At 44.1% G+C, this 26,915-nt stretch overlaps 1 protein-coding gene across 1 annotated transcript in view; it reads right to left on the bottom strand.

Moving 5' to 3' along the window:
• Positions 1-21,345: 21,345 nt before the first annotated feature.
• Positions 21,346-26,915, bottom strand: part of NR5A1 (nuclear receptor subfamily 5 group A member 1) — a 316,186-nt gene continuing 310,616 nt past the window's right edge. The window contains exon 7 of the mRNA XM_082263330.1: positions 21,346-22,098. Within this exon, the coding sequence (XP_082119456.1) occupies positions 21,851-22,098 (248 nt within the window). The 3' untranslated portion in view covers positions 21,346-21,850. The remainder of the gene's footprint in view (positions 22,099-26,915) is intronic.

Genomic DNA, 26,915 nt, shown 5'->3' with positions numbered 1-26,915 from the left:
GTACAGAGTTATCAAATATTAAAGATTGCTGAAACTACGCGTTTCGCATTAGGCGCTTCCTCAGGGTCCAGCGTTTGATGTATATCATTTTAGAAAATATATAGTAACATATCTAGATATAGCCCTACACTATAGCTCTAGACTGCCGAACCTCTGCAGATACATGTGGTCGGAGTAACCGATCTTATATCCGGAATAAATATCCACTGGACACTGAGCACTCTGTTATATCTAACCCTTGAATCCATGTATTATACGTGGCCCTATTGATATGTTATTGCACATATCATGAATTATTATCTACATTCTATGAACGATATGTAGATCTTACATTGATTGACATTATCCTTACAAATCTGGTCACTTTATATTGCACATATCACCTTAAATAAACTCACTAGAAAGGTCTTTCTGGATTTATGATTCATTCCCCTTTTTTATCCGATTTTAAACTTAACAAGTAGCATCTATACCATCTACCTATTTCATCAAACTAGGATACTCAAAATTGATATATTTTCTAAAATGATATACATCAAACGCTGGACCCTGAGGAAGCGCCTATTGCGAAATGCGTAGCTCCAGCAATCTTTCATATTTGATAACTCTGTACAAATCTGTCTACCTTGTTGATGTTTTGTAGATGTATTGATGTATATTTGTTTTACAGTGTATGTCTAAATAAAATTTATAGAATTTTTTATATTCTTTGTGTGTGATACCTATAGGTATATGCATATATAGATATTTTCTAGAGGCACACTTAAATCCCCCTTTGAAGGACACAGCTCTGCTGACTCTGGTGGGCTGATCTGTGCCCTTTTCTATCTTTTGCACACTGATTAGATATCATGCCATTGAGTATATATTAGTCAATTCAGTATACCCTATATTGATCTCTATCTATATATAGGACAATTGATTAGATATCAGGCCATTCAGTATCTATCGGTCAGTTCAGTATACCTTTTATTGATCTCCCTCTATATATATAGGACAATTGATTAGATATCAGTCCATTCTGTATCTATCGATCAGTTTAGTACATATCAGCAGTGCATTATATTTATATTTATATATATATATATATATATATATATATATATATATATATATATATATATATATGATATGTTTATCAACCAGTAATAAAACCCCCCCAAAAACCACAACATGTCTGAAAGGCTGACACGGAGAGGCAGACGCTCACAAGCCATGAAAAGAGGGCAAACAGCCTCTGTGTCCACAGTGAAAAGTGGTGGTCACAGTCGACATGGTGCATCCTCTGCAGGTGGAGCACGGCCGTCCTTTTTTTCCGGTGCTGCCTGTGTTATTCAGCCACAACATATAGAAGAGTTGATGGAGTGGATAAATAAGTGTAATGTTCCGGTACCTTTGGTACCCTAAATTACTCTTTTCACAAGTGTATGCGCCCCACCATTCTCTTTTGGAAAGGTGCGCATACACCTTTAAGACTGAAGCTGTCATCACTCAGCGCCGGACTAGATGGCTATTTAAATCGCCGGTTCTCACTCACATGTGTTCGTTCAAACACCCTTACCTGGATGCTAACTTGGCTTGAAGCTTTCGTGCTTGCAAGCATACCTCGCTGACGGAACCTCGCTGCGCTGATCCCTGCATCCCGCTTCCGGATCATCCGCTCCTCCTGAACCAACCTTCGGCTGTATTGCTATTAGTGCTAAGTACCCGGCAGGGGAACCCTCTATAAACTTATACTAAGCGTACACTATCTAGCTCTGCATAGTAAAGACTATTTATCACATCTGCATATCTAGATTGCTAGCTCTTAAGACTACTGCTACTTATTCCTGCACTGGGTTGATCTCTCTTGTATGTCCACCTGCTACTCTGTCATCTGCTACCATACATGATTGCTAAACCTACCTGCATCCATCTGCTACTGTCTTACCTTCAAGTGTCTGTCACCTACCACCTCCACTCAACCTGTTTCTTAAATCTTCATCACTGTGTTACTACATACATAAAGTCACTCTAGGAACCAGCTTGTTGAGTGTGTGTATTTACTAGCTGAATTAAGACCTTCCACACATGATGAGTCATTGAGGTTGGGAATGGTATCTCAGCATCTCTCTTACATGACTACTGAAGTGGAATATTTCTGCAGCTGAAAATCCACACCATACATGAAACGCAGGAGCGTTACAGATTGAACGAACCCACAAATGGATTCAGCAGAAATAACCACTCAGGTGACACAATTAAAACAGCAAGTAACTGCGTTAATACACGCACTTGCTGAATTAAAAGAAGACAATCAGGCTCTGTCGCAGCAGGTAATTAGACTGACACAACTTACCTCTGCTCAGTCCCCTGAACCCAAGATAAATCCCCCTTTGGTATTTACAGGCGATCGCAAAAAATTTCGCGAATTTAAAAACGCATGTGAGTTACTTTTTTTGCTAAAACCTCGTACCTACCTTACTGATCACATTAAGGTTTGTACTATTATTTCTTACCTAACAGGCGATCCTCGAGCCTGGGCAGACTCTCTTTTTGAGAAAAACGACCAGCTTCTCAACTCCTATGCCTTGTTCCTAGCAGAACTCACTAGCCTATATGATGACCCCAATAGGCAGAGTACTGCCGATCTTCAATTAAGATCCTTGAAACAAGGAAGGAGGCCTGTACAAGACTTTGTCACGGAATTCAAGAGATGGACCCTTGATTCAGAATGGAATGATGCATCTCTGAAAACCCAATTTAGGCTTGGCCTATCAGAAGCCGTTAAGGACGAGCTCGCCCGAGCGGATCTACCAAAAACCCTGGATGCATTAATACAACTCAGTATTACCATAGATAGAAGACTACGAGAAAGAAAGGCTGAGAAAATGGGAATGCCATTATCCGTTTCCTCTCGGATTCCGGCCGTTAACCCCGTTCTTATGGAGGTAGGAACCATACGCCCACCGCTATCAACAATGGAAAAAGCAAAAAGACGATATGAAAATCTCTGCTTGTACTGTGCATCCCCGGATCACAAGATAAATGTCTGTCCCCTAGTCAACAAAAAGAAGGGTGAGTGTTCACATGTCCTCCTAGGGGGATTGACAACTTCATTCACTAACCCTTACATTTTTGTTTGTTTGACATTACAGTGGGACCAGAACAGGATTACTACTAAGGCCATGATTGACACAGGATCTTGTGGAAATTATATTGATATATGTTTTGCTGCTTCAAATAAAATTCCTATTATTTCTAAACTTAAACCTGTCTCAGTAAGTCTTATTACCGGTGTTCCGTTATCCTCTGGTCCGATCACCGATCAGACACAAGCACTTCTAGTCACTATTAACGAGTCTCATAGGGAGACTACTACCTTCGATTTAATATCTTCACCCCACTTTCCCATTGTGTTGGGACTTCCCTGGTTACACACACACCAACCAACCATAGATTGGAAGGAACGGTCCTTGGCCTTCCTCTCTTGCTATTGCGAGGATACGTGTAACCTCCCGTCTTCCGGGAAGATTCTGTCTATGGTGACAGATGAGATTGCACCACTATGTTATCAGGATCTTTCTGAGGTTTTTCTTGAGAAAAATGCTCAAGCATTACCTCCTCATCGAGACTATGATTGTAGCATTGATCTACTCCCAAATAGCAAATTGCCGTTCGGTCATGTTTATCCTCTTTCACAGGATGAACTTTCCCACCTCAAAACCTATTTGGATGAGAATTTAGAAAAAGGTTTTATTAGACCTTCCACTTCTTCCACAGCAGCAGGACTCTTTTTTGTTCGCAATAAGGACTCAAGTCTCAGACCTATCATCGACTACAGGAAATTGAATGCTATCACAATAAAAGATCGCTATCCTCTACCGCTTATCCCTGAGCTCATTGAGCAGGTGCGTGGAGCTACCTATTTTTCAAAATTGGACCTGAAAGGAGCATACAATCTCATTCGAATCCGTGATGGAGACGAGTGGAAGACTGCATCAGAACCAGATACGGATTGTTCGAATATCTTGTGATGCCATTCGGGCTATGCAACGCCCCTGCAGTTTTCCAACGATTTATAAACGATATTTTTAAAGACTTACTAGATGTCTGTGTTGTGGTATATCTGGACGATATACTTATATATTCACGATCCCTGTCTGAACACATAAGACATGTAAGACTTGTACTATCGAGATTGCTTGCACATAACCTTTATGTGAAACTGAAGAAATGCTTGTTTCATAAAGATGAGGTACTCTTTCTAGGCTACATCATATCCAAAACAGGAATCGAGATGGACATGAGTAAAATATCCTGCATTCAGGATTGGCCTACACCAACCACACGCAAGGCGCTACAGCGATTCCTGGGATTTTCAAATTTCTACAGGAAGTTCATTAAAAACTTTTCTGCTATTGTGAGACCCCTCACACAGCTCACTAGCATAAAAAAAAACATTCAAATGGTCAGAAGAAGCCAATAAAGCTTTTCACTTGTTAAAGACAAGGTTTACTTCCGCTCCCATATTACGCCATCCAGACCCATCCCTCCAATACATTCTGGAAGTAGATGCGTCAAACATGGCAGTAGGAGCAATACTCTCCCAACGACCAACCCACACTTCACCACTTCATCCAGTCGCCTTTTTTTCTAAATCCCTAAGCAGTCCAGAGATAAATTACCCCGTGGGTGAAAAGGAACTGCTTGCTATAAAATTGGCTCTGGAGAATTGGCGACATTTACTCGAAGGCACCCAATTACCAATAATTATATACACGGACCATAAAAACCTCCAATATCTTCAGACTAGCAAAACTCTCTCGCACCGACAGGTACGATGGTCACTATTCTTTCTAAGGTTTAACTTCCTAGTGACTTACACACCTGCAGATAAGAACAAAAAGGCGGATGCACTGTCACGACTAACTGAAGAAAACTACTTTGAAATCCCTTCCGTTCCTATAATACCTCACAAACGCATTATTGGAGTTGTCCGTTCCTTGAAGGAAGAGGTTTTGCATGGTATAAGTTTGGATACACCCCCACCACAACTAAATACTGATGCAGAAGGCTTCCTCTACTACAACGACAAACTTTACATACCACCTACCCTACGCACCAAGATCTTGGAATTATCTCATGATGTGCCTATGGCAGGACATATGGGTATGACAAAGACTCTTAATTTGATTTCCCGGCAATTCTGGTGGCCTGACATGAAAACATCTATACAAAAATTCGTCTCTTCATGCAATGTCTGTGCCAGGTACAAAATTGACACTACGAGACCATCCGGTCTACTATGCAGTCTACCAATACCCCAAACTCCATGGGAAGTTTTGTCCTTGGACTTCATCGTAGAATTGCCTCTTTCCAAAGGATTTAATACCATCTTGGTGTCAGTGGACCATCTGACAAAGATGGCACATTTCATTGCTATTCGCAGACTACCTTCGTCCAAACAAACGGCAGAACTCCTGATGAAACATGTCTTTAGATTACATGGTATCCCAAAAACTCTTCTGTCTGACCGTGGATCCCAATTTATTTCTAAGTTCTGGCAAGAACTATGTCACATACTACGGATCGAGCGGAAGCTCACTTCTCCTTACCATCCGCAGACCAACGGACAGACTGAAAGAGTCAACCAATGCATCGAGCAGTATTTACGTTGTTACACTTCTTACCAACAGGATGATTGGGTGGATCTTCTCCCTCTGGCAGAATTTGCCTACAACAACGCAACCCACAGTACAACCAAGCAGAGTCCGTTCTACTTGAACTATGGGTTTCATCCCTCTATTCTTCCACCACGCATCCTTCCTTCAAACAACCCAGTAGCCTCAGACTATCTTACCCAAATAAAGGATTCTCTGGGTTTATTAAATACTACCATTGCACACGCTCACAGTCAACAAAAGAAGTACTATGATCTTCGCAGAAGACCTTCTCCACAGTACACTATCGGGGACCTCGTTTGGCTCTCAACAAAAAATTTAAGACTGAAGATCCCTAGCAAAAAGCTTGGACCTCTGTTCTTGGGACCTTTCCCAATCAAAAAACTTATTGGAAAAGCTGCAGTACAGCTTACATTGCCAATAGACCTAAAAATCCATCCCATTTTCCATGTGTCGCTACTGAAGCCCCATGTTCCGGACCACGGAATAAGGCCTAATATTCCACCTCCGCCTCCTGTACAAGTTGAAGGTGGAGAAGAATACGAGATAAAAGAGATTCTGGATTCTCGTATCTACAGAAGAAGACTTCAGTACTTGGTTAGATGGAAGAACTATGGGCCCCAAGACGACACCTGGCTAAACACCTCTGAAATACATGCCCCTAGATTAATCCGCAATTTTCATGCGAGATACCCAGATAAACCAGCTCCAGAGGCCTTCAGGAGCCGGCCTTAAGGGGGGGGGGTATTGTAATGTTCCGGTACCTTTGGTACCCTAAATTACTCTTTTCACAAGTGTATGCGCCCCACCATTCTCTTTTGGAAAGGTGCGCATACACCTTTAAGACTGAAGCTGTCATCACTCAGCGCCGGACTAGATGGCTATTTAAATCGCCGGTTCTCACTCACATGTGTTCGTTCAAACACCCTTACCTGGATGCTAACTTGGCTTGAAGCTTTCGTGCTTGCAAGCATACCTCGCTGACGGAACCTCGCTGCGCTGATCCCTGCATCCCGCTTCCGGATCATCCGCTCCTCCTGAACCAACCTTCCGCTGTATTGCTATTAGTGCTAAGTACCCCGCAGGGGAACCCTCTATAAACTTATACTAAGCTTACACTATCTAGCTCTGCATAGTAAAGACTATTTATCACATCTGCATATCTAGATTGCTAGCTCTTAAGACTACTGCTACTTATTCCTGCACTGGGTTGATCTCTCTTGTATGTCCACCTGCTACTCTGTCATCTGCTACCATACATGATTGCTAAACCTACCTGCATCCATCTGCTACTGTCTTACCTTCAAGTGTCTGTCACCTACCACCTCCACTCAACCTGTTTCTTAAATCTTCATCACTGTGTTACTACATACATAAAGTCACTCTAGGAACCAGCTTGTTGAGTGTGTGTATTTACTAGATGAATTAAGACCTTCCACACATGATGAGTCATTGAGGTTGGGAATGGTATCTCAGCATCTCTCTTACATGACTACTGAAGTGGAATATTTCTGCAGCTGAAAATCCACACCATACATGAAACGCAGGAGCGTTACAATAAGCCATCCTCATCCTCCTCGTGCTCTGACACAGACGCTCACAGTAGTTTGCCTTCCACTGCAGCTGCCAAAGTGGCCCGTTCCACAGGCTCCTTCTACACAGCTACTCCTTATGTCGCCCCACCAATATGCACGGAGGAGTCACCTGAACTATTTGATCATAGTGTCAGTGACATGCTGCTGGAAGATGTGCAGAAACTTGAAAGCTGTGATGTTGCTTCACAGGTTGATGAAGGGAATAACGTGAGCCTAGAGAGAGGGGGTGACAATGATGGACTAGCAGTCATGTTCCCACAGCTGCAGAATACTGCCAAGTTTGCTCCAGTGATGAGGAGGGAGGGGATGATGAGGTTACTGACTGTAATTGGGTGCATGACAGGATAAAGGAGGAAAGTGAGGAAGAGGAGGAGGAACAACTCCAATGAGGCAGGATGTGCTCCAGGGGCACCCATAGGAGTAGCCAACCTATTGCATCACAGCACAGAGCTCCACAGGTGCAGGGTGCTGCAAACTCCCCACAGACTTCCAATAGTTCATTAGTGTGGGCTTTTTTCAACACATGTGCAGTAGACTGCAGCATTGCTATTTGCAGCATCTGTCTGAAGCTGATCAAGCGTGGCCAGAACACCAGCCGCTTGGGCACCACATGCTTGACAAGACATATGATGACCTGCCATGCAGTCTGTTGGCAACAGCACCTGAAAGTGCCACAAGATAAAAACAAGCATACTTCACCTTGCTCCTCATCTGGGACCTCTAACCCTACTATACCTCATGTCTTCTCAAATCGCTGCATTGAGAGGGATGATGGTATTGCAATGAATGCACCCAATCTGCTAGCAGTACACCACCGCTTGATTTGAGCAGCAGGCAAATTTCAGGACCCCAGTTGCTGAACCATAGAACAAAATACTGTCCCAGCCCTCCACATGCTCAGCGTCTTAATGCTAGTTTGGCCAAATTGCTAGCACTACATTTTCTGCCTTTTCATCTGGTAGACTCTGCTCCCTTGCGCAAATTTGTGAAATATGCTGTACCACAGTGGCAGGTACCAAAAAGCCATTTCTTTTCACGTAAGGCATGTGGAAGGTAGTGTTTGGTCCAGCAGGCATGGACAGGGACATTAAATTTCCTTCACGGTGCACTGGGTAACTCTGCTGGCAGCTGGGAAGGATGCAGGACAGGGTTCAGTGTTGCAGCTTGTTTTGCCACCACGCCTCCAAAAAGCTGTTGCTGGTTCTGGCACATCTGGCTACTTCACCACCTCCTCCTCCTCTTCTTCTTCCTCCGTGTCCTCTTCTACTCAATTGTCCTCTGAAGCAGCAGTGCTCCCTAAGCTTTCAAGGGGCTATGCAAGCAGTCAGGCTAAAAGATGCCACGCCATGCTTCAGTTGGTTTGCCTAGGGGATAGGAGTAACACCGGGGCAGAGATTCTGTCAGCTCTGCAGGGGCAGGCTCAGAGATGGTTGACCCCACGACAGCTTGAGCCAGGAATGGTTGTATGCGACAATGGCACCAACCTTCTCTCCGCCCTGCAACAGGGACACTTGACACAAGTTCCATGCTTGGCACATATCCTGAATCTGGTGGTGCAGCATTTCTTGACCAGATACTTGGGCTTCCAAGATCTCCTGAGGCAGACCAGAAAAGTCTGTGGCCATTTCTGGCGTTCATACAATGCCAGTGCTCGCTTATCTGACATTAAACTGGAATTTAACCTGCCCATCAACCGCCTCATTTGTGACATGCCCACCAGGTGGAACACAATATTGGCAATGCTGCAGCAGCTGAACATGCAGCAGAGGGCCATCAATGAGTAGCTGTGTGAGTATGGGACAAGGACAGGGTCAGGGGAGCTTGGCTTTTTTTCGCCACACCAGTGGCTTTTGATAAAGGATGCATGCACCATACTGTCACTATTTGAGGAGGCCACAAGGATAGTGAGCCTGCACGATGCATGTATCAGTGACACTATCCCTCTAGTCTACCTGCTGGAGCACACACTTCATGGAGTCATGGACAGGGCACTTGATGCAGAACAGCGTCAGGAAGAGGAGGACTTCCTTTCCTCACAAGGCCCCCTTTATGCAGATTTCATTCCTGCAGGGCCACAAAACGTACAGGAGGAAGAGGAGGAGGAGGATTGTGGCAGCATGGTTGTAGAGGATAGCATACAGCAGTCTTCATGGGATGGTTTTGATTCCCCAGAAACCCCAGGAGTTGTATGTGGTTGGGGAGAGGTTGCTCCTGACAATGTCATCCTTAGTGACCGAGAGGACTCAGAAGCTCATGCCTCCTCAAACTTACGTTGCATGGGCTCCCTGATTCTGCAAAGCCTGCGAAAGGACCGGAGGATTCGTGCTATCAAGGAGAGGGATAATTACTGGTTGGCAATCCTACTTGATCTATGTTACAAGGGTAAAGTTGCAGAGCTCATCCTGCCTTCACAGAGGGAGCAGAGGATGACTGGGAGGTTAACATTCTCTGGACGTGTTTCTGAGGCATCATTCAGCCAAAGGAGGAGTAGTGGAGAAGGCGGCCAGCTGACCAATGCCTTTAAACAGTTCTTTAGTCCTCAACAGCACCCAGGGCTGTTAGGTTAAGCAACCATTGGCAGCGTCTCCATCATATGGTGCATGATTATCTAGGGGCCAGAGCAGACTTGGAGACTTTTCAAACTGAGCATCCACTGGGTTACTGGGTCTTGAGGATGGACTACTGGCCAGAATTTGCTCAATATGCAATGGTGCTCCTGGCCTGTCTTGCTTCCAGCATGCTTTCCGAACGGACGTTCAGTGCTGCTGGAGGTTTTGTGAGTGCATCTGTCCACAGACTCTGTTGACCAGCTGACTTTTATCAAAATGAATCAGTCCTGGATCAACAACAGCTATTAAGCCCCTGATGCGGATGTAACTGATTTAATTAGCTAGGGGTCTACCATCCCATGCTGCCTATCCTATTCCTCAACCTTAATTCTGCTAGCTTCCAACAATGTTTTTGGTTTAGGTCACCACCAACCTCCAAGGCTTAATTTTTCTGCACTTGTATGACAGGTGCATACAATTTAAATTTCTTATGTCATTTTTAACAGAAGACCCTGTCCCTGTGCCCAGCAAGAGTAACTGTGAGGGGTTATGGCGTTCAGGCACCACCAACAGCAAAGTTCCAATTTTTGGCACCTGTATGACAAGTACATGCGATCTCAAATTTGTATGGAATTCTTACCAGCATGTCCCGTTCCTGCACCCAGCAAGAGTAACTGTGAGGGGTTATGGTGTTTAGGCACCACCAACACCAAAGGCCCAATTTTTGGCACCTGTATGACAAGTACATGCGAATTTCAAATTTGTATGGAATTCTTACCAGCAGGTATCATTCCTTCGCCCAGCAAGAATAACTGTGAGGAGTTACGGTGTTCAGGCACCAGCAACAGCAAAGGCCAATTTCTGGCACCTGTATGACAAGTACATGCGATCTCAAATTTGTATGGCACCTGTATGACAAGTATATGCGAATTTCAAATTTGTATGGAATTCTTACCAGCAGGTATCATTCCTTCGCCCAGCAAGAGTAACTGTGTTCAGGCACCACCAACAGCAAAGGCCAATTTCAGTTTCAGTTCCTGCTGATAATAAACTTCCAGGTCCCCATGACTCCAGCCGGTTTTCATTGCCGACACCCAACCCTGGCCAGGTCAGATGACAGCACAGCGCCCCCACTAAATCACTGATAAGAACACATACAACACTTGATCTTTGCCAATTTCAAATTGGTATGGAATTTTTACCAGCAGGGCCCATTTCTGCACCCAGCAAGAGTATCTGCGATGGGTTGTGGTGTTCAGGCACCACCAACAACCAAGGCCCAATTTTTCTGCACCTGTATGACAAGTACATGCGATTTCAAAATTTGTATGGAATGTTTAGCAGCAGGGCCTGTCCCTGTACCCAGCAAGAGTAACTGTGAAGGGTTGCAGTGGTGAAATTGGGCAGAGCAGTTTTCAACCCAATTGCTCAGTCCTCTGCTGTCGCTCCAGTCCTCTGCCCCGCTGTTGCACCAGTCCTCTGCCCTGCTGTCGCCACAGTCCTCTGCCCTGCTGTCACCCCAGTCCTTTGCCCTTCTGACACCCCAGTCCTCTTTCCCCCTCATTTTGCACTGTACATTCCCTAATTAACATTACCACATTCTGCACTGTAAGTCATCTTAGACTTTATTTAACCACACCCCCTGCAAGCCACGCCCACTATTCAGTGCAACTTAAACCACGGCCACTTTTTTTTGCTGTGGCGCGCTTCGCACCGCATTTTTTTTTAGCTTTGTTGCATTGACACTCCCATAATGACTAAATGCCCCTCCCCTAATTAAGGTAATGCCCTGCTTACAGTGGCTTTTTGGATGTACAGAAAAAAAGTGTGCTTACATTGTCTTTTGAAATGTTGGCAACTATGCTTGCTGTGTCTGGCAGTTCAATCAGGGGGCAACAAACATCACAGGGGGAAATAGACAGGGCTGGTGCTAGACTATTTTGCACCCCTTTCTATACTGTTTAGTGGTATAGAAATTAGATTTTAGAGGTATAGAAGTTTTTTTATTTTTTTTTGGATGGGGCTTGTGCAAGGAGCTAGTCTTGCCTAGGGTGCAAAATAGTCTAACACTGGTCCTGTGAACAGTCATTTGGATAGAGGAAGGCCAGCTACAAAAGAGGTTGTAGGTAATATACATTGATATAAAACTGTGCATCCAGAAAGTAGTGATAAATGGCTAATTTTCTGAATAGTCTAAAATTGTGAGCAATGTGCCCTAGGGGCAGTCCTCTAAATGGAGGTTTGAATAAATAGCTCAACCTCAGTGTTTGTTGATGAAACCAAGCTCTGCAGGACAATAACTTTACCAAAGGATACAGCAACCTTACAAGAAGACCTTAATAAAATAAAGAGATGGACGACAGCTGAGGTTAAATATTGAAAAATGTAGAGTTATGCACTTGGGGTCTCAAATTATGTAGTAAAAAATGTATTAGGAAGGGATATCCTCTGGGGTAATTAAGGATGTAAAAATAACGGAGGGCCCTTGTGGACCAAAGACTAAGCAAAAACATGCTAATGCCAAGTTGCAGCTAGCAAGGGGGCAGACTACTATAACACATTAAAAATGGTATTTACTCAAGAGATAAAACTTTAATCCTACCACATTACGACAATCTGGTTCACCCTCATCTTGAAAACAAAGTTCAGTTTTTAACACTAATCCTACTTGAGAGAGTTCAGAGAAAAGCAAAAAATGAGTAGGAATGGTAAGGTTCAGATTGAACTTTAGCCATTTTGGTGTTTGGGCAAACCCTAAACTTTTGCTCATTCCCTCCCCTGTTCAGCGGGAGTAAAGCATCATGAATAGAAGAGGTATTTCTACCACTTCTATATATGGCAGCTTTCCGCTATCACTGATTCCTAAGGAAGCAGTAAATGCTGGCATCCGTTGCATTCATAGCAACAGCAGCTGTCACCAACTAATTTCTTACATGGCCAGGAATCCCTGACATAGTCCAGGGATAACAATAAAATCACTGCCCAAATATGGTCACTTGCCAGATGAGGTCAATGATGTCACTACAAGCCAGGATTGTGGGGAAGAAACTTTTGTCCTCATCAACATTACGACAAGGTTTTTTTTGCCAGAAAGGTTCCCCCTGGCAAGGTACCCTCCTCATATTGAGAGAACGTAGCCTGGCATTGGTTTAGAAGGATGAAGCTGCATTCTCATCTCCCTTTTTCCTGGAAAACCAGGTTGCATTCTTGGATTAAGGACCTGGTCTAGATTTTTAGGGGAAACCCCACACTTTTTTTTGCTTATTTTTTTTGCATGAAGATTCCCCTTAAAGTTCATACCAGTCTCATGGTGTCTGGTGTGTGTGTTTTTTTTTCCTTTTTTTTTGCGGGGGACAGGGACTGTACATTTTTTTTTTAATTCTTCCTGTAGGATATCCTTCAGCAAAAGTAACCTTTACAAAGAAAAAAATACAGTTCATATTGAAGGTAAATTATATTTGACATGCCAAATTGGAGCCCATCGTCCGCAAGGACACCGTGCAAATCGGTGTCACTCCGACTTTGCGCTGCCGCACAGGTTCCCAAAAGTAGTTTCTGCACTACTTTGGTAACTTCAGGGGCAATTTCAATATATTGTACATCTGTGCAGGAACCCGCACAGATATCTGTCGAATTGCCCCCCAACCCGCACTGACACGCGGGTTTGAAATTGTGTGAGTTCAGCTGAACTCGATTTCAAACACGTCCTCAGTGTGAACGAGGACTAAATGTAATTTGCTGGCTATGTCAGTAAATGTAATTTTCTGGCAATTTAAAACACATTTTCCTTAGTAAATGTCAGTGCTTAAAAAAAAAAAAAATCACTGCTCCCACCAAATGGAGATTTCCTGGCAGTCTCCATGGCAGCCTACGTGTGGGTTAACCCCGCCTCCTCTCCAATGGTATAGGACCCCCCTCTATAAATTTCAGCTTGCAGGCACAGCCAGTGTTCCTTTTTTGTCCTCCTCCAAGGATCAACTATTTGGATTATTTCCTGTTGGAATTTGGTCGGCTTACCTCAGAATGAAAAGTCGGTGTCTATGTCCAGGGCCCAGCCACGGGCGGGTGAGTGACATTTCAAAATCCCCTTTGGCTGATAACTGTGCGGTGCTTCGGATGGCCGACGGATATCCTGACAGGGTCTGAAGATTTGTCTCCTCCATGGCAGTGTTTTTGTTATGTTTGTTTGTCTCCAAACTATCTTTCTTTGCTATCCCTGGTGGCCCAATGGCGGCTGGAACGCTCCGTGCGTTCCAGCCATCTCCTTCCTGCTTCCCCTCCGCTCAGTCCGGCGGACGCATGCGCTGTATGGTAATGGAGCTCCGCTCGCTGCCTGCGCATGCGCACTTCGCCGCGATCGGAAGCGAGGCCTGGTCCGCGCATGCGCACTTGCGATCACGGCCGGCCATCGCTGACGTCATCCTGGCGCGGAAATTTAAACGCCTGTCAGCTCCAGAGCATTTGGGAATGCACTGTGGGCATAGCGACGTCTTCCCGGTACCTTGTCCGTTTGTTTACCAGGTATGTGGGGACCGGATGCTGCATACCTTTTTGTGGTATGCAGGGGGGGGTAGAGCGGTTGGATGCATATTAGGACAACACCTGAATGTTCCTTATTGCTTTGTAGTGATCCCTGTATGCTCTACTTCCTAGTGAGTTTGTGGTTTTGCCTGAAACATGGATCCTGCTTCACCGCCCTCTTGTGGCCAGCCCTCTCACAACAGGTGAGTGCTGGTACATTTAGAGGGATATGAAGGGAGGGATGCTGGCTCATGATTCATGGCTAAATCCTGTGTCTCCCTGGATTTCTCTTTCTCCCAGCTCCTCCAGGTCTGGTCAAGAAAGAGACCCTGTCAGGCCACGAAGAGAATCATCTTCAAGGTCAAGACGCCGTGAGTCTCCATCAGGGAGCAGACATGAGAGGAGACGCTCACATTCCTCCTCCAGACACCGCACACACCGCCACAGTAGCCATACGGCCCAGAGAGCCTGTTGGGGTTGTGGGGCGCATGTCCCGGAGGACAAGTCCCTTTGCGAGCCTTGTTTCGCTCGTGCAGCTGGTGAAAGAGAGTCTGAAGATCAGAGATTGGAATCCCTGGTGAAACGGATTGTCCAACAATCCATGAAAGAGTGGAATGCTAGTCCCACACCTGGATCTGCTACTCCCAGCTCTCCTGCTGATGCTCCTGAAGAGCAAGGTCCCTCTCAGCCAAGCTTCACTTCCGGGAAATCCTCAGAGAGCGATTCAGAAGAAGAGGAAGGTGCAGTTGGGGGTTTTGATTTTGCCCTTGTTGCACCTCTCATAAGAGCAGTCAAAGAGGCTCTGAAATGGGAAGATCCCAGTACCCCACAAGTAAAACAGAGAAGGTTTTTCAAACATTTGGGGAAAGAGCGGCTAAACTTTCCGCTCCTGTCAGAATTGAAGGATGTCATCCTAGAAGAGTGGAGTAAAGGGGACAGCAAGACCTCCTTATCCTCCAAACTGTCCAAGTTGTATCCTTTTAAATCGGAAGAAGTCAGTCACCTGGAATCAGCTCCTCTGGTTGATGCTGCAGTTTCCAGACTGGCTAAACACGTTACACTCCCGCTGGATAATGCGGTGTCCTTTAAAGACCCTCTGGATAGGAAGATGGACTTGGATTTAAAAATAATTTATGTCACAGCCGGTGCGGCTTGTAAACCTGTGCTAGCACTAGCAGCCATGTCTAAGGCCATGGAAACCTGGGTTTCTGATGTTGAACTAAAATTAAGAAGTGTGTCTGAAGATGCAGTAGAGAACTCTCCTGTTCAGGAACTGAAGTTAGCTTCTGTGTTTCTTGGAGAAGCATCCATTGATGTGTTACGTCTCTTATCCAGATCCATGTTGGCTTCTGTCACAGCCAAACGGGCCCTGTGGTTGCGTCCCTGGCTGGCAGACCCAGCCTCTAAACAGGCTTGGTGCAAAATCCCTTTTGAAGGTTCCTCTTTATTTGGAAACAAATTGGATAATGCAATTACTAAAGTGACGGGTGGAAAGTCAGGTCTCCTTCCCCAAGATAGGCGCCTCTTTGGCCCTAAGAAGCAGCAACCAAGAAAGCAGTTTGCAGAGCGATCAAAGGATGCCCGCTCATATAGGCCTGGGCGAGATTACAGGAGAAATTGGAAGAGCAGCCAAGCATCCTCTCGTAAGCCGGTCAGAGGCTCAGCACCTTCCGGTCAAGAAACCTCGAAGTCCTTTTGAGATTGGGCCCGTTCAGACATGCCGGGTGGGGGCACGCCTGCTCCACTTTCAGCGTGTCTGGGCGGCCTCAATCTCAGACTTCTGGACCATCAGGACAGTGTCCACAGGACACACATGGACTTTCTCAACAGATCCCGTGTCCAGATTTATTCCCACTCGCTTGCCTTCTCAGGACAAGAAAAGAAACGTTTTGCTCGACTATGTAAGCACTTTGGTAGCTCAGGGCGCAATAATTCCGGTGCCCGTGCAAGAAAGATTCCAAGGCGTGTACTCGCCCCTCTTTCTAGTACAGAAGAAGAATGGATCCTGGCGCCCTGTGATAGATCTCACCTATCTCAACAGGTTCATCAAGAACGAAAAGTTCAAAATGGAAACCTTATCTACTATCCAGAAAGCAGTACTTCCAGGAGACTGGCTAGTGTCAATAGATCTCAAAGACGCGTATTTCCATGTGCCTATAGCAGTAAACTTCCACAAGTACCTTCGTTTCGCGGTAGAACATCAACACTTCCAGTTCATCTGCCTTCCTTTTGGCCTGTCCACATCCCCAAGGGTGTTTTCCAAGGTCCTTCTAGCTGTGGTGGCTCTAATCAGAACAAAGGGTGTACGTCTACATCACTACTTGGACGATCTTCTACTGTTGTCACAAGACCGGGATCAACTTTTGTTCCACAGGGACCTGGTCACTACAACTCTCATGGAGTTCGGGTGGTTGTTGAATCTTCAAAAAAGTCATCTGGAGCCCTCTCAACATCTGGTCTATCTAGGGGCTCAATTCAACACCGTTCAGAATACACTTTCTCTGCCTCTAGAGAAAATCCCGGTGGTTCGGGAGAGGATCCTTCCAGCCCTCTCATCCTCTTTTCTGACGGCATCCCAGTGTCTCAAGATCATCGGCACAATGGTCTCGACGGCCCCTATGGTCAAGTGGGCACTGTGGCGAATGCGGCCCTTTCAGAGGGGCTTCCTTCGGCAGTGGAATCCGGAAGATCACGATCAGCATATCTTTATTTCCCACAGCATGAGGAGCAGCTTATTTTGGTGGCTCCAACACAAGAACCTGCTCAATTGCCATTCTCTAGTCCCCATCACATGGGTCATCATTACAACCGACGCCAGCAACTCTGGCTGGGGAGCCCATTGCATGACAGAGGTGGCTCAAGGGAAATGGCCTCCGCAAGCCCACTCCCCGGTTTCCAACGTCCTGGAGCTTCGTGCGGCTTTTCTAGCTCTTCAAGCTTTCCATCATCTAATAGAAGGCAAATCCGTACTTCTTCGAATGGACAACACCACGGCAGTGGCTTATGTGAAAAGACAGGGCGGTACCAGGAGTCTCTCCCTTCTTCAAGAAGTAGACCCAATCATGACATGGGCCCAAGCCCATCTGTCCAACATCTCGGCGGCCTACATTCCGGGGCCACAGAATGTTCAGGCAGATTTCCTTTCCAGAGTTCAGTTGAATCACAACGAGTGGTCTCTCCACATAGACTCATTCAAGTGGATTCTGTCCCTAGGGGTCTCACCAGAAGTAGACCTGTTTGCATCTCCATGCAACCACAAGCTAGTCCGGTACTTCACACGCAGCAAGTGTCACCAAGCATGCGGAACGGATGCTCTGACCGACAGATGGGAATTCAGCAGGGCATATGCTTTTCCCCCATTTCCCATCATCCTCAGATTTCTTCAGAGACTCCAAGCAGAAGATGTGGAGATCGTCATGGTAGCCCCTCACTGGCCGAACAGGCCCTGGTTCCCACTTCTCCTGCAACTCAGCTATCGGAGCCCGATTCCCCTGCCCATCAAACCAGACCTTCTCTCGCAGGGAACAACATTACACCCCTGCCCCGCCTTGCTCAGGTTAACGGTCTGGTTCTTGAGAGGGAGAGGTTGGAGTCACTCGGATGCCCTCCTGGGGCAATCCCTACTTTAATGAACTCTAGGAGACCTAGCACGAACAGAGTTTACTGTAGAGTCTGGTCTAGATTCTTGGAATTCACGTACCCGGAGGGAAATCATTCCCTGAATTTCGGAGTTCAAGAAGTCCTGAAGTTCTGGATAAGTCCCTATCAGTTGGGACTCTCAGGGTGCAAATATCAGCCTTATCGGTGTTCTCAGGGTTCTCCTGGGCAAAGCATATACTCATACAACAATTCTTCAAAGGTGCGGTCAGACTCAGACCTCAGAGGAAGCCAAGGTTCCCAAAATGGGACCTTCCCCTTGTCCTTAACGTCCTTTCAAGATCTAGTTTGTCGGACTCCATTAAAGATCTTACCATTAAAACAGCCTTTTTAGTAGCAATCACTTCAGCTAAAAGAGTTTCTGAGATCAGTTCTCTTGGTTATAAAGAACCTTTTCTCACGTTTTTCCCGGACCGAGTAGTCCTAATTCCGATGCTCAATTCCAATCCGAAGGTATCATCGGTTTTTCATGAGAACCAGGAGATTGTACTTCCTACCTTTCGTTCTTCAGAGGATAATGAACCTCATCCCTTGGATGTAGGGAAAACTCTTATGGAATATCTCCAGTCAACGTCTTCTTTCAGACAATCGGATAATCTCTTCGTCCTTTTCTCAGGCAAGAATAGAGGGAAACGGGCCTCGTCAAGGTCCATTGCGGCCTGGATTGTGTCTGCCATTCAGCGAGCTTACTGTGTAGAGGGTTTGGCTCCTCCGGAGGCGGTGACAGCCCACTCGACGAGAAGCATCTCAACGTCCTGGGCGGCTTCACATCATGTTGCACCAGAAGTAGTCTGCAGAGCAGCTTCATGGTCTTCTGTAAATACGTTCATGACACATTATTGTGTGGAGCCAGCCTCCTTATCTTCAGTTAATTTTGGCTTGACTGTTTTGTCTGCTAATAATTTGAAGTAAAATTTGATTTGAAACATTCCCACCCGTGTGGTTTGGGCTAGTTATTTCCCACACGTAGGCTGCCATGGAGACTGCCAGGAAAACGGAAAATTCCTATCATACTTACCGTAATTTTCCTTTCCTGGTGGTCTCCATGGCAGCCGGAGTTCCCACCCTCTGGTCTTGGATTCGGCTAAGATATGGAACACTGGCTGTGCCTGCAAGCTGAAATTTATAGAGGGGGGTCCTATACCATTGGAGAGGAGGCGGGGTTAACCCACACGTAGGCTGCCATGGAGACCACCAGGAAAGGAAAATTACGGTAAGTATGATAGGAATTTTCCGTTTTTTAAAAAGTTGTTTTGCACTGGTACATGTTCTCAGGGGCATTTCTCCTCTCATGCGACAACTCTTTTCCTATTAGTCCAGAAAATGGTCAATGGGTGACAGTAGTATTGGTATTAGAATTGGTATTGGTAATGTTTATTCTAAGGTTTCTGAGCAAGAAATGCAACTTTTCATTGAAGTTGGACAAGAAGTAGTTTTATGTCCCTTCCACAGTTAGTGACATCAGCAGAAAATGTAGATGGCTTAAAAAAAAACTGTAAGATGCATTTCTTAGTGACCACAATATACAAGGATTTTGGAATTCACTACATGCGCGCACACACATACACATACTTTTTAAACGGATGACCTGGTGGCTTTATTCAACATCCCGAACTATGTAACTAATATACAACTCTAATGTAAATATTATTCCTTAAAGTGGTAGTAAACTCTGTACCTACAGGTAAGCCGATAAAAAGGCTTACCTGTAGGTATGTGAATATCTGCACAGTGTAGGAGATATACAGAGTGCATGCAGCCAATGACCTAATCGACGCATGCGCTCTGTAGGTTCGGCTTACAGTGCTGTGCTGGGCATGCTCCGTAGTGACATCATCATGGCTCCGGCCAATCACATAGCCAGAGCTGGCAAACCCAGAAGACAGACAGGGTGAACATGTCAGCCCTCTCAGAGGTGGTGACTTTACAGCGCTGGAGGGCTTAGTTACAAGGTAAGTATTTCATAATATGCTAGTATGCAATGCATACTAGCACACTGTGCCTTTGCCTTACAGGATTTTTTTTTATTTAGAACATTGGTGGCTTACAATGGCTTTAAGTTAATGTACGAAATTCTGAACCTCCTTTTATTGAGTTATCAAGCATGAATTGCAAATTCATTAAATAGCATGATTCTGCCCACTGTCCCTAAATGAGGAATAATCCACTGATTTTTTAATATTTAATGTGAATACCTCCTGTTCTAAGAAGGCAGTGTTGCAGACTGATTTGGTTGGAGGACTTTTTGACTCCTTGTGTCCCTTCTCCCCATAACCTGTATGGTTATACTACCTCTATTCATCTTCTGATGGTGGAGAGGCTCTTAACATCTTATGTAAGGGTAGGGAATGCTCTAGACATCTAGTCTTACAGATACAGAAAAACAGGTGCCGCTGAGTGTAGCATAAACATTTATTACATGACAATATGTAGCAACTCACATGGGAATAGCCTTAAGTCCGTGTTCCATATTCCTAGATCGCTTCCTGTGTACAGTCTATTCACATTCCGACTGGTCCGCAGCCGGGTGATGACGATACAGCTGCGGGACAGTCGGAATGCGGATAGACTGTACACAGGAAGCGATTTAGGAATATGGAACACGGACTTAAAGGGCCGTACACACTTGACAAAAAATCGGACGAAATATCCTCCGATTTTTCTCTGTCTTCTCAGCGTTCATTACCGTTTTTAGTCGACAGTGCATAAATGTTCACGAAATTTCTCGTCCGATTTTTCTTTTTTTGGCACATTTGTTCCTAGACTTCCAGGTTGTCAGCAACTTCAGATCATGCGCGGTCTTTCGTATCCGATTTTTCACGGACGTACTGCATACACATTAAACGAAAATCGGTCATCTGGGGACGGACGAAAAAAATTTTGGTGATTGTCCCTCCGTTTTTTTTTCGTTGAAAATGTCGGCATCGGCTGCTGAAAGTTGTGTACACACTAGGCGAAAATCGTACGATTTCACATCGGGCGGGAATTTTCGGCAGATTTTCTACTAGTGTGTACCCTGCTTAAGGCTATTCCCATGTGAGTTGCTACATATTGTCATGTAATAAATGTTTAAGCTACACTCAGCGGCGCCTGTTTTTCTTCTTCTGTTGCCAGCGGGATTTCCGTCTTTGCCTGCCAGGGCTGCCCTGAGTTACACCAGCATCTGTAGAGCTTAGTCTCCAGCAGTCCCTGATCACTTGTTGCTACAGTGGGGTCCTTTCTTCTCGGCACAAGCGCCCAACACCCCGTTGCCTTAGTCTTACAGATACAACCAGCCCTTTTCAAGGCAATCATAATGCTGATGCGGCCCGCGATTAAATTGAGTTTGACACCCCTGCTTTAGAGAATAACACAGTAGCTGTCTTTATTTCTTAAACCCTTCAGGTTAGGTGCTTTTAGAGTTAATTTGCTGATCCAAACTGACATTCACAAATGGACTTTAAAACCTTATCATAATTGATCACAACAAATAAGGCATAATTTTTGGAACAGTTTTCAAATGGACAAAAGTTATCGCAAGACTATTTAAAATAAACATACATAGAGGTTACCCACAAATTCAGTTTTTTTTTGTTTTTTTTTCACATAATGTTAAAAAGCATGTCGATTGTCATGAACAAAACACCAAAGCAAACATGGCATTTTAAAAATGTATTACATATAATACCACTCAGTGAAGATCCACAATTTTAGTAAAATAAATCTGAAACTTTCCAATACTATAGATTTAATACATCACCGAAGATTTTTTTTTTTTTCTGGGCAGGCAGCTCTAATAAAAATGATCTCACTCCCTGCAGTCTCTGGTTTAAGTCCAGCAATGTCTTGAAAGCTACAGCATAAAGTCATTTCTGTACAAGTTTGTTCAGGCTCGTTTAGCATGGAGCATTTCAATTAATAAATTGTTGCAAGGAACTTCTCCACTAAGGTGCTTGTGGTAGAGGTATTCTTCTGCTTGCATGCTGATGGATCGGATCTCCGCTAGTCTCAGCAGAAGGAGGCGATACTTGTCTGTACAGTGAGGATAGTGGCACATTGTGTATTCCATAAGAGCAGAGTTGACCTTCTCTTGAGCACTTTTTGCCAAGCTGTGGTTTTCAAGGAACTTTTCATCTGTCAATCAATAAAAGGATGGTCAGATGTCAGTAAATAAGAAACTGTGTACAATCACTTTGTAAAAGAAACTCATGAAATTCAGAAAAGTGGCACTTTAATCCACACATAAATGTCTGTTATTATTTAAAGTTAAACTTCAAGTAGATACAGTATACTGTATGAAACACAATTGAATGTAGGTTTGCATTAAAGTGATACTAAACAGAGAAGTTAGTACCATTGGCCCTGCTTTGACATTATCGCATGATGTGGCAATTTTGTGTAAGTAGACAAAATGAATCTTTTTTGTCCTATTTAGCTCAATTTCTTTTGATGCAGCGATGATTGCTTACATTAGTATCTCTATCCATTTTTAGACTTAACGCTGCCTCTGCTCCCGAGGAAGTGGTCTTGTACCACGAAACGCGTAGAGCTTTTTTAGACGCAGCTGTTTCTCATTTTATGGGTGGGTACGGGGAAAAATCAAGAGAGCAGCCTAAAAACATCAAAATTACGAGGCTTATATACCAATGCCAGAAGCCTGGCCAACAAGATGGGAGAGCTGGAGCTGCTGATGTTTGAGGAGGACTTAGATTTTGTGGGGATAACTGAGACTTGGTTTGACAGCTCTCATGACTGGATGGCGACCATTCAGGGGTATTCCCTTTATCGCAGAGATAGAGAGGGTAAAAAAGGGGGAGGGGTATGTTTGTATATTAAGAACAGTATACAGGTAAATATGAGGGATGATATTAATAATGGAGCTATGGACGAGGCAGAATCCCTATGGGTAGAGCTTCAAAGGAAAGGCACGGTGGGGAAGATAATATTGGGCGTATGCTATAGGCCCCCAAACCAGAGGGAGGAGGGTGAGGTGGACATCATGTTACAGATAGGATTGGCAGCAAGGATGGGAAATGTCATTATAATGGGGGACTTTAATTATCCTGATATAGACTGGGCAGAAGGAACCGCGCATTCAGCCAAGGCTCGGCAGTTCCTAAATGTTTTGCAGGACAATTTCATGGGTCAGATGGTGAATGCACCGACAAGAAACAATGCGGTACTTGACCTACTGATTACCAGCAATACAGACCAGCTCACGGATAAAGAAATACGGGACAACTTAGGGAACAGTGACCATAGGTCAATTGGTTTCAGTATTAATTACAGTAATAGGAAACACAAGGGTAATATAAGGACACTGAATTTCAAAAGAGCCAATTTCCCTAAACTGCGCTCGCTGCTAGAAAATATCAAATGGGATAGAACCCTGGGAACAAAGAACACGGAGGAAAAATGGGAGTGCTTCAAGAGCATACTTAACAAGGGGGTGGGCCAGTGCATTCCACAGGGAAATAAATTTAAAAGAGCAAAACTAAACCCTGGGTGGCTAAACTCCAACATAAAAATGTATATTAGAGCTAAGGAAAAGGCCTTCAAAAAATACAAGACTGAGGGGTCATTGGCAGCATTTAAGCACTACAAAGAGTGTAATAAGAAATGTAAAGACGAAATCAGGGCGGCTAAAATAGAACACGAGAGACATATAGCGGAGGAGAGTAAAAAGAACCCCAAGAAGTTCTTTAAGTATATAAACAGTAAGAAAGCGAGGCCAGAACACATTGGCCCCATAAAAGATGATAAAGGAAAAATGGCCACTGAGGACAGAGAAAAGGCGGAAGTGTTAAATAATTTCTTTTCTTTAGTCTTCACAAAGGAATCGGGGGGCTACACGAACCCCGCTTGTAAGGCCGAACTAAATAATACACCTCAGGAAGTGCCGCCATGGCTAACAGAGGATAGACTTAGAGCTAAACTAGAGAAACTTAACATAAATAAATCCCCGGGACCGGATGGCTTGCACCCAAGGGTTCTTAATGAGCTCAGCCAGGTGATTGCCAGACCATTATTCTTGATCTTTAAGGATAGTTTACAGACAGGTATGGTGCCAGCTGATTGGAAAAAAGCCAACGTGGTACCAATATTTAAAAAGGGGCCGAGATATATCCCGGGTAACTATAGGCCGGTCAGCCTAACATCAGTAGTCTGCAAAATTTTGGAGGGGATGATAAGGGACCACATACAAGACTTTAGTAATGAAAACGGTATTATAAGTAGTAATCAGCATGGATTCATGAAAAATCGTTCATGCCAAACCAATCTATTAACCTTCTACGATGAAGTGAGCTGCCACCTAGATAAAGGAAAGCCTGTGGATGTGGTGTATCTGGACTTTGCAAAGGCCTTTGACACCGTTCCCCACAAACGCTTACTGTACAAACTAAGGAAGATAGGTATGGACCAGAAGGTGAGTACCTGGATAGAGAACTGGCTCCAGGGGAGAGTCCAGAGGGTGGTGATTAATGGGGAGTACTCTGATTGGGCGGGTGTGGAAAGTGGGGTCCCCCAGGGTTCTGTCCTGGGACCAATCCTGTTTAATTTATTCATAAATGATCTAGAGGAGGGGATATCTAGTACAATCTCAGTATTTGCAGATGATACTAAATTAGGCATGCCAATATCTTCTATGCAGGATGTGGAAATCTTGCAAGCAGACCTGAACAAAATAACGGGGTGGGCAACTACATGGCAGATGAGATTTAATGTAGAAAAATGTAAAGTAATGCACTTGGGGGCCAGAAACCAGGAAGCAAGCTACTCACTAGGGGGGGAACCTCTGGGTGAGTCTAGGATGGAAAGGGACCTGGGGGTACTGGTAGACAACAGGCTTGGAAGTGGCATGCAATGCCAAGCCGCTGCAAGCAAAGCCAACAGAATACTGGGTTGTATAAAAAAGGGGATTCACTCCAGAAATAAAGAGATTATTCTTCCACTCTACAAGACTCTGGTCCGGCCACATCTGGAGTATGCTGTCCAGTTCTGGGCACCGGTCCTCAGGAAGGATGTGCTGGAACTGGAGAAAGTCCAGAGAAGGGCAACAAAAATAATTAGGGGAATGGAGGACATCAGCTATGAGGAAAGACTACAAGCACTGAACCTATTCTCTCTGGAGAAGAGACGATTGAGGGGGGATATGATATCAATGTACAAATACTGTACTGGCGACCCTAGCATAAGGAACAAACTATTCAGAGAAAGGAGATACAATAAGACACGTGGCCACTCACTAAAACTTGAGGAAAGGCGGTTTAACCTTAAAGTGAGTAAGGGGTTCTTCACTGTAAGAGCGGTAAGGATGTGGAATTCTCTTCCGCAAGCAGTCGTATCAGCGGTATCAGCGGGGAGCATTGATAGTTTCAAAAAACTATTGGATGGACACCTTAAAGACCACAACATACAGGGGTATACAATGTACGGTTAAAAGCAAACACACACACACATCATAGGTTGAACTGGATGGACTTTTTTCAGCCTCACTAACTATGTAACTATATGTAACTATAACATTTTATAATTGCTGTTATCATCAATTATTACATTCATGTATTATGAATATACATTGTTATTGTTATTTTTATTTTTCTGTATTCACATGAAAAGTCTGTATCCATGCACATACATGAATTTCTACGTTTATGCAGATGTACGAAATTATTATCTTTTTTTGTCAATATTTAACCAATATTTCATAATAATCAATTCAATTTGTCATATTTTTATTTTACTTTTCCATTGTCAACCGCCTCATTTAAAGTCCCAATATTCCCTCTTGTGTTTTTACAGGAACCTAACTATTTGTATTTGCTTTTATGTTACTGCTGCCATTATTATGGCAACTACCTAATTTATTACCCCTTTCTCTTACCTATATATATTAGTTGCTATTACCATGGCAACCTATATTTCTAGTTGCTATTACTATAGCAACTTAGTATGAATATGTTATTCTCCTTTTTAATATTCTCATACCCAATTTATCCCCCCCCTTATATACCCCCCTTTTACAATTTTATTTTTTCCCCTTCCCCCTCCCCCATTTTTTGAACTAAACAGAGAAGTGTTAATTGCCATAATTCATTAATATAAATCATATACAGTAAACCCCCCTCCATTGCGGGAGTTACGTTCCGGACCCAGCCGCGAAAAGTGAAAATCCGCGAAATAGAAAAACCCTATTAAAATGCATTGTAGGCATGTTTTTTTTACTGTCACTGTACGTGTAGAAGCATTCTAAGGTCTTTAAACACACTTTTAAAACAATAGAAACTCATTTAAACACATAAAAGATACTGAGAGACATAGCAAGGACAAAGGAAAACACAAAAATCTTTCATTTTTAATCATTTATATAGTAAAATAACATTACAAAAAAACTGCAATATACCGGGACCGCAAAAACTGAACCGCGATGGAGCGGGGGTTTACTGTATATCATATAGCACTGTATTTTTTTTTTTGTTTTTTTGTTTTGTCTTTTTTTTAATCCTCTAAGTACCTTATTCCTGCAGTGCTGCTGTGTGGTCATATGACCATTCCCTATTCTTTGGCATCTGCAGGGAAAGATCCTTGAGAGGGGCTTCTATCACTCTGCTGCCCTGTGTGCCCTCTAAAGTGTGAGTCTGTGTTTGACCAGCAATGGTTCTGTGCCAGTCATAAAATAGATTACAAATATCACATAACTAATTTACAGCTCCCTCTAAATCTTTATTGAAAATCAAAGGTGTATTTTTTGTCTATTATTGTGGTGTAGGCAGAGTCAAAGATGATTGACATTAACTTTCATTTTGTTCAGACGCCAGCTACATCCAAGGCTCACTTTACAGGTATTAGCAATTACATCAGATCTATTTAATACTTAGTTTATTAAGCTCTCACTTATCCAATTCTGAACACATACAACATGTGTGTGTGAAGAAAGGTAATTGCATTTA

Source organism: Pelophylax lessonae (genome assembly GCF_965119305.1).
Source record: "Pelophylax lessonae genome assembly, chromosome: 7".
Classification (NCBI taxonomy): Eukaryota; Metazoa; Chordata; class Amphibia; order Anura; family Ranidae; genus Pelophylax; species Pelophylax lessonae.
The sequence above is the reverse complement of the archived record's forward strand: the minus strand, read 5'-3'. Positions and strand labels throughout refer to the sequence as shown.